This window comes from Phyllobates terribilis, unplaced genomic scaffold (assembly GCF_046119375.1).
Source record: "Phyllobates terribilis strain yellow unplaced genomic scaffold, ASM4611937v1 Scaffold_1__5_contigs__length_1240528914, whole genome shotgun sequence".
NCBI classification, from domain to species: domain Eukaryota; kingdom Metazoa; phylum Chordata; class Amphibia; order Anura; family Dendrobatidae; genus Phyllobates; species Phyllobates terribilis.
The window spans coordinates 337,095,473-337,110,093 of record NW_027362761.1 but is presented as its reverse complement, the minus strand read 5'-3'; the positions used below and the strand labels follow the sequence as shown (position 1 = coordinate 337,110,093).

Here is a 14,621-nt window from a genome sequence, read left to right as displayed (position 1 = left end):
AGAATAAAATCTGTATTTAGTGAAGATAGAGTGTTACATTAGTGAGATAGGAGATGATAATTGCTACTGACAAGATTCTGTGTAGAGGGGACCGAGAAGGAGGAGGGAAGATCTAGATCTTATAAAAAACAATTGTCACCTATCTCAGTAATGGAAAAATCTATCTTCACTGAACACAGATTTTACATGCGAATTGAGGATTTTTAAAATGAATAATCAGTCCAGGAGGAAAAAGAAGCAGATAAGATCTGATTCTCTGATAAGATATAATACAAAGTTGCTTATTTTCATGTGAACTATTGACTAATGAACTAAGAATTAAAATGACAGTTACTCTTTACTAGAGGGCTGTTCTACAAACCAACGTGACTTTGTGGCACAAAGTTGCTTTAGTTGAAAATGGATTGCTAGTTTTAGGCTGCTTGTGTGTTTGGTTATGCAGGCTCCAGTCTGTTTCTGAATCAAAATCAAGGTCGTCTAAAACTTAGGAAAAAGTCAAACATCCCATGTTTATACACCTGAAGATACCATGGTTTTTGTGGACGTAATGATCTCTATAGCTGAGCTGTATGTTTCAGTCTAACACAATCCATAATGCTTCAGTTTTAGATACTGCCATGCAGTTTTGTAAGTCTTCATTGAAAGGCATACTGATACATTTTCGAGTTTTTAGTGAAAAATACTTACTTTTGTAAAATGTCTTTGAAACATACACCTCATATTAAAAGACTTTGCAGCTATCATATATGAGAGGTTTGTAACATTCACAAGTTCAAGTAACAAGTTTTTATGTACCTTGACAGAACGCAGAAGGCTAGATTTTTAGCAGGTAGAAATTCCATTCTCATTTTTATTTGCTCTGTATAAAAAAAAACATTTTGGGTTGGAAAGGAGGTAAAAAGGAATATTTCTAACCAAGGGAGGCAAAAAAAAACAGCACATGCACTTTGAAACATAGTTCTGTCAAGCACAGTTTAAATGACCGGTCTATTCTTCATGTGTCATTTAATGTTAGAACACATTTTATATGATCAGCAACCATATAGGCGTACAGCGGTTGGATTTCTGTTCAAGATATAAAAACTTTGTGTTCATGTTGCAAAATGCTCTCATATATTAAAACCTGGTTAACCATCATTATTCTGTAATTTGTAAGAATGTTTTCTGAATTGTGTCAGTATGAAAACCACTGGTATCTTCAGTTGTTCACTTACGTGAAGGCTATACTGCCTCATTAAGGTGTGAAATGTACACTCTTCTTCTGTTCCAAAGTAGATGAGCCAGGACAAAACAGAAAGTAAAGCAGTGATGACACAAACAAAAGTAATGTAAAAAAAATAAGTTTAAAACGTGGATTTCTGATATATCAACAGAATGGCATTAAAATAAATGAAAAAAACTAGTGCAAAAGTATTGTCACCATTGCAAGGAATAAACACAATACAATGAACTTAGTAGTGTAAAGGACAGCAGACAAATGTTGAACAGAAAGAGAAATAAACTGGTATGCAGTAACATATAACCCATTGATTTGCCTGGCAGTAAGCATAGTAGAAGATTGTGGAACTTGGAAAAATATCATTTATTTTAATGGTTTTCAGCAGTAAAAGGTAGCTAGTGATGAGCGAGCATGCTCATTTAACCCTTTCACCGAGCATGCTTAGGTGCTTACCAAGTAGCTTCGGTGTGCATGTATATTATGTTTGAGTCCCTGCATCTGCATGATTTACGGCTGTAAGACAGCCTCAACACGTGAGAATTCCCTAACAAACAGGCAATCCCTTCATGTGTTGAGGCTGTCTTACAGCCGTAAATCATGCAGACACAGGGACTGGAAAATAATATACGAGCACGCCGAAGCTACTTGGTAAGCACCCGAGCTTGCTCAGTGAAAGGGTTAAACGAGCACACTCGCTCATCACAAAAAGCAGCATTATGGATCTATATGGTACATAGATTTGATACACTTCTGATAAAATGTTGTGGTCCCGTACTGCACCTTCAGTTTTATATGACAGCAAATAGAGTATCCTTTATACTAGAAAAATGTGGCATGCTTCACCATATGCAATGTTACAAAGATACTTTTCGATGGAAACATCACTCTTTTATGATAAGTACCTATATCCACTCAATGGGCCGCCATTCACATACATAGGTATTAACTGTTATTTTTAGAGTTACCATATTTTTCGGACTATAAGACGCACCGGACCATAAGACGCACCCAGGTTTTAGAGGTGGAAAATAGGGGGAAAAACTTTTGAAGCAAAAAAATGAGGAGAACTGTATGGCTATGTGCCCACGATGCAGAAATGCTCCGGATTTTTTCCTGAGCATTTCTGCATCTCCCTGGCAGAAAAAACACATGCGGATTGTACATGCGGATTGTAAATGCGTTTTTCCTGCCAGGGACAAGCGGATGTGAAGCGTTCTTCACATGCATTTCCGCATGCGGGTTGACAAGCGCTTTCAAAGCGATTTTAGCATCACTTGGAAAGTGCTTAACAACTTGGTCACACTATATAAATCCATGCAAACGGCATGGATTTATATAGTGTGACTGTAAGGCTGTGTGCCCACAATGCGTTTTTTTACGCATTTCTGCAGCGGCAAAAGCGCTGCAGAAACGCTTAAAAAACGCATGGTAGAAGGCCTGCCATGTTCCCCAATGATAATCCGCATGTGCTGTGCACATGCTGCGGAAACCAACCCTGCGGATTATCATTGTGGAAAAAAACGCAGCACTACCAATTATTTTGCGGAAGTGCTGTGTTTTCGCCGCCATTGACTTGCATTGGAACGCATGGATTCCGCATCACTGTATATGTAGATGCGCATTCCATGCGTTCCAATGTGCGGATGGTACCCGGGTGTGGAGGAGAGGAGACTCTCATCCAGACACGGGTACCATAGAACCTGTAAAAAAAAAGAATAAAAAATAAATGTTATACTTACCTTCTGGCGGCCCCCGGTGCGCTCGTCCTACCATGCCGGCAGATCGCGATAGACTGAAGGACCTGCGCTGACGTCATAGTCATGTGACGGGTCACGCGATGCTGACGTCGGCAGGTCCTTCAGTGTACCGCGATCTGCCGGCAGCCAGGATGGTGAAGAAATTATATATTTATTCTTTTATTTTTAACAATTCTTTAAGGTCACACTATATAAATCCATGCCTTTTGCATGGATTTATATAGTGTGACCAAGTTGACAAGCACTTTCCAAGTGATGCTAAAATCGCTTGGAAAGCGCTTGTCAACCCGCATGCGGAAATGCATGTGAAGAACGCTTCACATCCGCTTGTCCCTTGCAGGAAAAATGTATGTACAATCCGTGTGCGTTTTTTCTGCCAGGGGAGATACAGAAACGCTCAGGAAAAATCCGGAGCATTTCTGCATCGTGGGCACATAGCCTAAAGAATGTTAAAAAATAAATCTATACTTACCTTCCGATGGCCCCCGGAGTCTTTATCCGATGCGTCTCGGCTTGCCGGCAGCTCGCGGTACACTACACTGAAGGACCTGTCGTCACATGATTAAATGACGTCAGCGCAGGTCCTTCAGTCCACCGCGATCTGCCGGCAAGCGAAGACAAGCACACCGGGGGCCATCAGAAGGTAAATATAATATTTATTTTTTATTTTATTCTTTTTTTTTACAGGTTCTATGGTACCCGGGTCCGGAGGAGAGTCTCCTCCTCTCCAGACCCGGGTGCCATCCGCACATTGAAACGCTTGGATTACGCATGTACAGATGCAGTGATGCGGAATTCCAAGCGTTCCAATGCAAGTCAATGGCGGGGAAAAAGTAGTGCTGCGTTTTTTTCCGCAATAATAACCCACAGCGGAAATTTCCGCAGCATGTGCACAGCACATACGGATCATCATTGGGGAACATGGCAGGCCTTCTACCAAGCGTTTTTTAAGCATTTCTGCAGCGGAATTGCTGCTGCGGAAACGCTTAAAAAACGCATAGTGGGCACACAGTCTAACTCCCGGCATGTTCTTCAGCTCCTATGGCATGCTCGGAGTTATAGTTCACCCCATATTTGTCATGTGGTTTTCCTGAGGAGAACTATAACTCCTAGCATGTCATGCAGCTCCTATGGCATGCTGGGAGTTACAGTTCAAAACAGCGGTAGTGTTTTGCTGTGTGTTTAAACTTACTCTACAGTATAATGCTTGCCTCACTGTTTCTTGTCTGGATCGCGCTAGGCAGGGAGCAGTGGGGTCGCACTGCAGGGAGATGGATCACGGAACCGGAATCAACAGCGCTGTTATGAATTCATGATGGCCATGTTAGACAGGAGTTAGTGGGCGGTCTCCGGTCCAGATCACGTGCTGCAGTGACGTTACAAAAGAGGCCTCTTTTGTAACGTCACTGCAGCACGCGTTCTAGGCCGGAGACCGCCCACTTTCTCCAGTCTAACACGGCAATAGTGAATTAATGGCGGCACCGCTAATTTTGCTATGTGAGCCTTGCGATCTTCATGCCTTGCGACCATGCTCTCCTCAGTGCGACCACGCCGCCGCTGCTGCCTCCACCCCACACCACACAGTAAGCTCTATAAAAACTATATTTGGACTACATTCGGACCATAAGACGCACCCCCTCCCCCCCCCCCCAATTTGGGGGGGGGGAGTGCGTCTTATGGTCCGAAAAATACGGTATAAAGGATGTAAGAATTTTTGGTTTTATGTATAATTTCTTTTGATGGGTGTATAGAAATCATAAAATAACCGAGAAAGTCACTGCTTTTGTCTGAGTTGTAATATTTTTATTTATTAAGTGTTCCTAAGGCTATGTGCGCACGTTGAGTATTTGGTTGCAGAAATTTCTGTAAGGTTTCTGAATCTCTTGGCAGCAAAAAAGCTGCGGAAAAAATGTGCATTTTTGTACAGCAATGAATGCTTTTTGGAGCTAATAAAGATATTTGAAAAGAAAAATGTGGGACATCCTTTTAACCCTTGGATTACCGTCGGACCTGGGGTGAGTATATTGGTTAATTAATTAAAGAACGTCTGTTTTATTTCAAATAAAGTGTTTTATTCTATGTATGTTTATTTAACTCTTTACTCACAGGTTTATTAATAAGGGTGTCTGGTTGACACCTCTTCATCACTAAACCTAGGGCTTGGTGTAAGCGACACCTAATCCCATTACCCTTAATCCTATTCAAATATGAAGAGCCATTTCTGGGGCAGCTGAGGCTGCTATTTTTAGCCTAGGAAGGGGCCATTAGGCCAACACGTTCCCTAGCTCACAGCTGTTTGGGTAGCCAGGATAAGCAACCAGCAGCGCATCGGACGCAGTGTATGTTTGCTGTGTCCAAAATACTGCGTTCTAATGCCTCATTTATTTTGTCAACACATACGGATCCACCGCATGTAATGACATTTCAATCCATCAAAATCTGCAGTGCAGACTAGCATTTTGTTTACGCAGCAAAATAAAGACAAGCACAGTGGGCATGGAATTACTTATAACTTAAATAAAGTGAAGAATTAAATTTAAAAAAATGGTGTGGGCTCCCGCTTCATTTTCATTACCAGCAAAGGGAAAACCGACCGCTAGGGGGTGGTATTACTAGGCAAGGAATGGGCCATTAGCCAAAAATGATCCCTGGCTATTAAGAACAGCTCACAGCTGTTTGCTTAGAGTTTACTGGCCAGATTACAGGGGGACCCCAGAAAAAAATTGACATAGGGTCCCCCTATAAACTCTACCCAGGAAAGGCTAAACAGACAGCTGTGAGTTGATATTAATACATGGATACTGGCCCCCTCCGAGGCTAATATCAGCCCCTCAGCAGCCCCAGAAATGGCACATCCATAAGATGCGCCAAGTCTGGCGCTTAGCCTCTCTCTTCCCACTTGCCCTGGTGCGGTGGCAAGTGGGGTAATAGGGTTGGGGTTCATGTCCTTCTATTGGCAGCTGACATGAAGCCCAGGTTAGTAATGGAGGGGCGTCAATAAGAAGCCCCCATTACTAAACACGTAGTAAAGTTTTTGAAATAAACATACAGCCAGAAAAAAAATCCTTTATTTGAAATAAAAGTTGACACGGTTTTAAAAAACATATTAAGATTTGAAAGTTCTCAGTGGTTGATACCTTTTAATGGCTAACTGAAAAGATGGTAACAAATTGCAAGCTTTTGAGACTACTCAGGCCTCCATCAGACATAGAATAACCCAAAATCTGAAGAATCACGTATTTTTACACAACAGGGCACACGAGTAATGCAATAAATGAGACAAGTGACGTGAAGCAGAACTATGAGTATGGTAGGGGGGAGAAAGAGTTGTGGCCTTAAATATTGGAGCAGTTTATAGATAAGGAGTGTGAAAGTTTTATTGTCCTGTGATTGAAGTCTGGTCCATGGTTGTGATGACCCCACAGGTCATGGTACAAATATATATCTTTTTCCTGTATCACACGGTTTTAATGATTTATTTAAAAATAAAAAACACGGTATACTCACCTAACACCTAATCCCCTGAAGCCATTGTCACCTGTAAAAAACAAAATAATAAGCAACAAAAATACTCACCTAATCCGCTGAAGCCATTGTCACCTGTAAAAAATAAAAAAACAACCATATCCCTCACCTGTCTGACGTGATGACATAATCCTTGAAGATCTGGGTCAGTTCTAGAGCAGTCACATCAGAAATCACTGATGTAACTGTTCTAGAGGACAGCAGGCTATACACTGATAGAGGGTAATCGCTCCTGTGTCAGAGTATAGCGCTGAGTGAGGTGCCGGGAGAGAGGTCACCGGTGTTCAATAAGCTGATGAGCTCCGGTAACCTCACAGCACCACCGCTGTGTGGGAATTTTCTCACGCACCATCGGTGTAGTAAGTGAGGTCACCGGAGCTGATCAGCTGATTGAACTACGGTGACCTCTCTCCTAGCAGCTCAGCGCTATACACAGCCAGTAGCGATATGCCTGGAGAAAACGCACTGTGTGTACATAGTCTAACAATGTAATAAATTGGGTTTGCCAATGCCATAAGGTCAGGATAGACATTTGAGAAAATTCTAAGATTTGTCACAAAGAAGCTACGTCGTTTCTAGTGAAAAAAAAAAAAAAAAACCTTTGCCCAGTAGTGACATTATGGAGTCAGATTCAGTCATATTGCCACTAACGTTAATATAGTGGGACTACTTGGTGCTCAGTTAGCACTATACAAATACAGCGATCATGATGGCAAAAACTTTACAGTACTGTTTCACTCGTTATTGAACGAGTTATTGAATGCAGGGTCTGATAGATACAGCATTAGTATGCTAAGCAGACAGTTAAAAAATACTATCTTCCCTTGAGATCCTCAGCAATCTGTCCCACATCTTAGACTCCAGATAGAATTGCTTTTAACCACAAGGAAAAAAGGCAAAAAATATTGGCTGCATTGGAAGAGGGTTAAAAGTTTCAGTGATTTGGAGCCACCTGTAGGTGGCACATAGAGTCAGTGCCGTTTCAGCCATGAATGGCTGAGATGAGTGTAACCCTTTTAGTATCACAGATCAGTAAGGCCCATTCTTTAAGATTGCATTATATAGACATAACCATAAAAATTGTAATTTATGCCTAACCTTGACATAAACCAAACCAACATCATCTTACCCTCTTAACTTTTGTTCGCATTGGGGTGTCTGGAGGGTATCGAGATGGTGCATCAGAAAGGTAAACTTCTACATCATCAGGCACTTCTTCCAGAAAATTAGAAGGGACAAGGCCTTTGTGTCCATTTAGTTCACCCTATGAGGATTTAAAAACATTCCCAATAATTACAGAAGCAATCATGCACAATGATTATTTTCTAATACTGCCAATATTACCATACAAACTTCAGAAACATTTTCTTGAGATTGGTTGTTGAGGATGCAATAACAATATTTAAAAAAAATTCCGAATTATACTTTTAATGTATGATCTTGTCCATATACAGTAGATATAAAAAGTCCACACACTCCTCTTAAAATGTCAGATTTTTATCCGGAAAAAAAATCATACCAAGAAGAACTGTGACACTCGCAGCCCTGCCCTGAGAAAAGATGGTGGGGGGTACTCGGAACCGGGTCAGATGTTAGTGGGGATGCAGCCGTGGACCGGACCCGGCCCATGCCCAGGGCCGTCACATTAAAAATGATGTTAGGGCATTCAGGCTTGAGTGGTTTTAACGACTACGCCACCTGCGGTGTCTGGTGATGAACCACCAGCGCTTCTAGCAGTCCTCTGAGGCTGGATGTAGTGGCAGCAGGCGATGTTATAACTCCCCACAAGCGGAGCTGTGCCTCGGGGCAGATAGGACAGGAGGATGGGGAGAGTAGTCCTGGGTCACTCAGGTGCTGTGTAGTGCAGTGTGGGAATAACGAGTCCGGAGGCCATAGGGATAGTCTTCCAGGGTTTTTACTCACAGTTGTTTTAGCTCAGCCACAAGGCTTCTCCCTGCTCCTCACGGATCACTGCGGCCACCAGGGATGAGGGCTCAGCGCACCCAGGTGCTTCAGGTGCCTGGATCAGGACCCTCAGAGTGTTCCTACCTGTCCCCCTTTGAACCTCTCCTGTCCATGTGCGTGCAAAGGCTGGGTCTCCCTCTGGACTATGCACAGATATAGGGTAAGGCGGCAATTCCGTTCCGCCTGTCACCCGACGGGATCCACTGTAGCCTACTGGGCTTCTCTGACAGAGACGTGAAGTGGCAAAGTCAGATGTCGGGGGCCGGTACCCCTCTTGCAGCAGGAGTAACTCTGGCAGGGCCAGAATGGAGAGCACAGGTGGCGTACGCTGCTCCGTCCGTGCTCCCTGGTATCCTTTTGCTATGGAGCTCTACTCCTGAACTCTGGGCCTTTTGGGTGATGGTCCCTGAGCAGGTGGAGACATAGGTTAACTCCAACCTGCCCCTCGCCCCAAGGCCAGGGCACGAGGGCCGTGTCCCCATCCACTGCAGGTCCACACAGGATCCACGTTCAGTGTTGAAGTTCACAATCCAAGGACCTTCAGTCCAAGATGGCTGAGTATTAAGTATGAAATTATGTGTGCAAACTAAAAGTGTGTTCTATACCCTCCACCCACTACATGGTTCCCCTAACTTTTGGTTCCCCCACTCGTGATCCTGCTGAGGCAGCACTATGGTGCATACTTGCCTCCCATAGGTCAGGAGTGTGTAGTGTTGAATGTAGATTCAGGGTCCTGATTAGTACACCTTCCTTACCTGGGTGAGGAGACACTACACCTGCTGACAGGCTGCAGTATCCCCCCTTGTGGCGACCGAACCCTCAGGGGCGCCACAGAACCATTTCAGAATTTTCATCAGGGCAGGCCAGCTAGTATAACTCTATGGTGACTGGGTGTAATCATGTAGCTTTTCATAACACGGACTTCATGAAAAGCTGTGGACGTAACCGGACAGTGTGCATGCCAGGAGGAGGAGCAGGGCCTTCACACAGGCAGCTGGCTGGAAATGTAGATGGAGAAAAAGCCAATCCATGCAGTGGAGGAATACAACTGTGTGTGTGCCATCTTTCTTCAAACATTATAAATGTAGTAACAGGATTGTCTACAGCTCCTCCCCACTTTGATAACCTCTTCTTTCCCTCATAATAACCATGTAGATTTTAATCTGTGCAGGCTGAAACGGAGGCTATCAGGTCGAATATCGTCGCTACTAGGAGAAAATGAACTATATTTTTCCCGGGAGCCACCGGCGTTCAGTGAGGCTACAGTTACCCCCTTACTTTAATGTGTGCAGTGACTGTTAGCAAGCCCCGGCACTTTGACTGCCAGCCAGCTCTGCATTGTTGAGCTGGCTGTCAGTCAAAATGCTAAGGCGTGCCTACTGCTACCACTCACAGTGTTGTGAACAGTGGCGGTGACACACCTATATGACTAAAAGTCATCTGCTTCCAGGAGGAATAAAGTTCATTTTATCCAGGAATCTAACACTTAACCTGTAGATTAACCCAATATGTGCAGGTAAACAGTGATATCCGACCCGACAGGTGCCCATTAACCCATTCCTCCCCATTTCTTTAATTTCATCTATTTAAAGTTATTTATAGCATTTCAGCTATTTAATGACATTAATCACTTCCACTTCTCTCCTAAATGCAGCTATTCAGTCCCCCTATATTTGAACCAGTATTTAGCGCATTATCCTCAACCTCGTGCTCTCCTGCCCAGCAAACAGCAGCCCAGTAATCAGTTTTTAACGCCCTAGACAAAATTCAGATGTCCACGATACATGGTCTGAGTATGGAATGTAATGTCTGACCTTCTGACCAGGAACATCTGCATTCAGCCTTATTTTTTTCTTAGACAATTAGACAAAATTTGCTTAAAAGAAATTAAAGAAGCACTCCTCCCATCAAAAATGTTATCCTCTTAATCTATTGGTCATCATATTATATAGCACTGTGTACTTAAAATTGCTCATTTTGCCCTCCTACCCAGTTAATTCTTCTCTTTTCCATTAGGTCTATAACATCACGTGACTAAAAACTGACTAGCTGAATCCTTCTAAGCTCTATGTAGAAATAGGTGAATTGTCCTTGTATGACTCATCAGTCACTGCAAAAGTCAATGGCAGGTAGAGGAGGAGCAAAGCAGCTGGGTCAGAAGTTGAACAGAAGAATGATTTCTGCAGGGACAAGAGACTTCCTGTTTCTACATAGAGCAGAGAAAAGATAAGAATTAGTTAGGTAGAGGTGCAAAATCAGCAATTGTAAGTACACAGTGTTATATAATATGATGACTGCAATAGATTAAGAGGATAAAAACTTTGCTGGGAGTGCTTCTTTAAGAGTAATGTTTTTAAATTTCTTGAATAGTTAGTATAATATAATTGAATAATAGTAGTGCAAAACATATATAAATTTGGTATCACCAAAATAGCTGCACTGTCTGTCTCTGGTGGATACTGGCCTCCGCTGTGAGGTTCCGCAACAGCATGAGAGGCTACAGATCGCTAATGTGGGGGTCTCTGCAGGTAGGCCCGTTCAGCCTGAACCCAAGGTTTTCAGGAGGTGGAGACAAGTTTTTTGTGTTCAAGGAGGCTTGCAAACTGTACTTTAAACATCGTCCTTACTCCTCTGGAAGTGAGGAGCAACGAGTGGGGATTGTGATCTCACTGCTGCAGGGAGATCCTCAATCCTGGGCATTTTCTTTACCGCAGGATTCGGTTTGTCTCCAGTCTGTGGAGGGTTTTTTTGGGGCCCTGGCCCTCATCTATGATGACCCTGACCGAATTGCCTTGGCAGAATCTAGGCTACGTCACCTTCAGCAGGGGAATTGGTCAGTGGAGACGTACAGTTCTTAATTCCGTAGATGGGCAACAGATTCAAAATGGAATGACTCTGCCCTTAGAAGCCCATTTTGTAAGGACCTTACTGAAAGGTTGAAAGATGCTTTGGCAGTGTATGAAACCCGAGTCCTTGGAGGCTGCCATGTCAGTGGCTATACGTCTTGATAGACGCCTTTGGGATAGGTGGATGAGACCTACTTGTCAACGTTATGCACTTTTGCTGGGGGAGCGCTCTGGTGGTGAACCAGTACTGAGGGATGTGGAGGAACCCATGCAGTTAAGGGGTGCCTCTGCATCATGCATTTCCCCAGAGATTCGCAAGAAAAGAGGTGTGCGTTTTTTTGTGGGAAAAAGGGAAATTTTGGGGGGGCCTGTCCTTCCAATTCCTAAGCAAAAGGAAACTCGATTAACCTTTGGTAGTCTGGATTGGGTAAGCAAGGGGTGCATGTATTGCCGACCTGCAGTTCCCGGTTTGTCCTGACACGAGAGGTGGTGCTAGAGAGCAAAACTGAGAAAATTTTCGTGTTTATTGACAGTGGAGCTGGAGTCACTATGGTTGATGCTGAGTTGTGAAACTCATGGTCTTGCTTGCTGTACTTTAGACAAGCCTATTCCCATCTTTGCCATCGACTCAGCGCCACTTGCACAGAGAGCACTAACTCAGATTGTACATAATGTAAATCTGAGGGTGGGGTCGGATCATTGTGAGATAATCCCTTGCTATGTCTTGGACGGTCTTCCCACCCCAGTTGTTTTGGGTCTTTCCTGGTTGGTGAAACATAATCCGTTGGTGGATTGGCAAGCCAGGGAGATCATTGAATGGGGAGGTTACTGCCATGAGAACTGTTTGAATATTTCCCTTGCTACAGTCTCTACGTAAATATTACCTGCTTTTCTGTCTGGTTTTGAGGAGGTTTTTTCTGTTCTATTGCACATTGGTGTCAGGATTTGCCTCCTCATTGTGCATATGACTGTCCTATTAACCTGACCCCCGGAGAGACAAGCCATGATGGATTTCATTGTGGAAAGTCTGGAGAAGGGACACATCAGGCCCTCATCTTTGCCCGTGGCAGCAGGGTTCTTCTTCGTGAAGAAAAAAAGATGGCGGCCTATGTCCCTGTTTAGATTTCCGGGAATTAAATCAAATTACCATCCGAGATCCATATCCTCTTCCTCTGATTTCAGATTTGTTCAGCCAGGTATTCGCAAAGTTGGATTTAAGGGGCGCCTACAATCTGGTTAGAATCAGGGAAGGGGATGAATGGAAAACAGCGTTCAATACCCCTGAAGGGCATTTTGAGAGTCTGGTTATGCCTTTCGGTTTGACCAATACACCTGCGGTGTTCCAGCATTTCATAAATTATATTTTCCATCATTTGGTGGGAAGGTTTGTTGTGGTCTATCTGGACGATATTTTGGTTTACTCACCTGATTTTGAGACACATCGGGGGCATGTTAAACAGGTGCTCCAGATATTAAGGGATAAAAACTATATGGCAAATTAGAGAAATATGTTTTAGCCGTTCAAGAGGTGCAGTTCTTGGGGTACTTGTTGTCATCTTCGGGTTTTCTGATGGATCCGGACAAGATCCATGCAGTCCTTGATTGGGACCGTCCCGAGAACCTGCAGGCTCTACAACATTTTCTGGGCTTTACTACTTTTTACCGGAAATGCATCCAAAATTACTCAGCAATCGTGAAACCCCTTACTGACATGACTTGGAAGGGGTCTGATTTTAACAAATGGTCGGATGCCTCCCTCCAGGCTTTTTCTTCCTTAAAGAATTGTTTTTCCACGACACCTATACTCATTCAACCCGATGTTTCCTAGCCCTTTATTGTTGAAGTTGATGTGTTGGAGGTGGGGGTTGGGGCTATGTTGTCTCAGGGTCCGTCCCCTGATAAATGGCGTCCATGCGCTTTCTTTTCTAAAAAATTGTCTTCGACTGAGAGAAATTATGACGTGGGTAATAGGGAACTTTTGGCAGTCAAATTGGCGTTAGAAGAATGGCGACATTGGTGGAGGGGTCTGTCCATCCTATTACTGTTATTACTGATCATAAGAACCTGTCATATCTCCAATCAGCTAAACATCTCAACCCTAGGCAAGCCAGATGGTCCCTGTGTTTTACTAGGTTCAATAGCATTGTCACTTTTCATCCAGGGGTCAAAAATGTCAAGGCTGATGCTTTGTCCCGGAGCTTCCCTGGTGGCAGTGACCATGAGAACCCTGCCCCAATATTACAGAAGTAGGTAGTCATTTCAGCACTGTATCCTGAACTGGCGAGTGAGGTGTTGGAGACTCGGGGACGCTCCTGCCTCCTGCCCTTCAGAAAGTTTATTTGTACCATCTAATCTGCGCCGCAAAGTAATTAAGGAACATCACAACTCTGTGCTTGCCGGTCATCTAGGTGATAAGGCAACCGTGGACATCCTCTCTCGTTGTTTTTGGTGGCCGGAGTTGCATCGGGATGTGATTGAACACGTATCTGCTTGTAGTATTTACGCGCATTCTAAAGTATCGCATACCCGTCCGTCTGGTACTCTTCTTCCACTACCTATCCTTAGCAGGCCACAGACACATTTGTCCATGGATTTTATTACTGACCTACCGGTTTCTGCAGGCAAAACTGTGTTTTTGGTGGCTGTAGATAGGTTCAATAAAATGGTTCACTTCGTCGCATTACCTGCACTTCCAAATGCCAAGACACTTGTTCATGTGTTTATAAATGAGATCGTGAAGCTTCACAGGGTTCCCTCCGATGTGGTGTCAGATTGGGGACCCAGTTTGTTTCAAGTTCTGGAAAGCATTCTGTTCTCGACTGGGGGTGCAGCTGTCCTTTTCCTCTGCCTTCCATCCTCAGTCGAATGGACAGACCGAGCGCGTCAATCATAATTTGGAGACCTACCTCAGGTGTTTAGTCTCCAAAAATCAGGAGGATTGGGCATCCTTCTTACCACTGGCAGAATTTGCCATTAATAATCATAGTCAAGAATCCACTGGCAGGTCACCGTTCTTTGGTTCATATGGTTACCATCCACAGTTTGGTACCTAGTGGGGGAGGAGCTTCGGGAGTTCCTGAGGAGGAACGTTTTGCTTTGTCGCTCTCCTCGGTGTGGCGGGGGGTTCTGAGTAATTTAAAGATCATGGGAGAAAGGTATAAACGTATGGCTGAGAGAAAACGCTTGCCAGGTTCAAATATGAATGTGAATGACTGTGTGGTTGTGTACCAGGAATATCGAGTTGAAAGTCTCTTCTTGGAAGCTGGGACCTAGGTTTATTGGTCCCTATAAGATAACATCATTAACCCA

At 43.8% G+C, this 14,621-nt stretch overlaps 1 protein-coding gene across 24 annotated transcripts in view; it reads right to left on the bottom strand.

The window, feature by feature from the left end:
• The window catches only part of RIMBP2 (RIMS binding protein 2), a 711,286-nt gene that overhangs the window by 5,078 nt on the left and 691,587 nt on the right, over positions 1-14,621 (bottom strand). For all 24 annotated transcript variants that reach the window (XM_073676113.1, XM_073676112.1, XM_073676118.1 and 21 more), the window contains one exon: positions 7,631-7,765. In XM_073676113.1, coding sequence (XP_073532214.1) covers positions 7,631-7,765 — 135 coding nt within the window. The remainder of the gene's footprint in view (positions 1-7,630; positions 7,766-14,621) is intronic.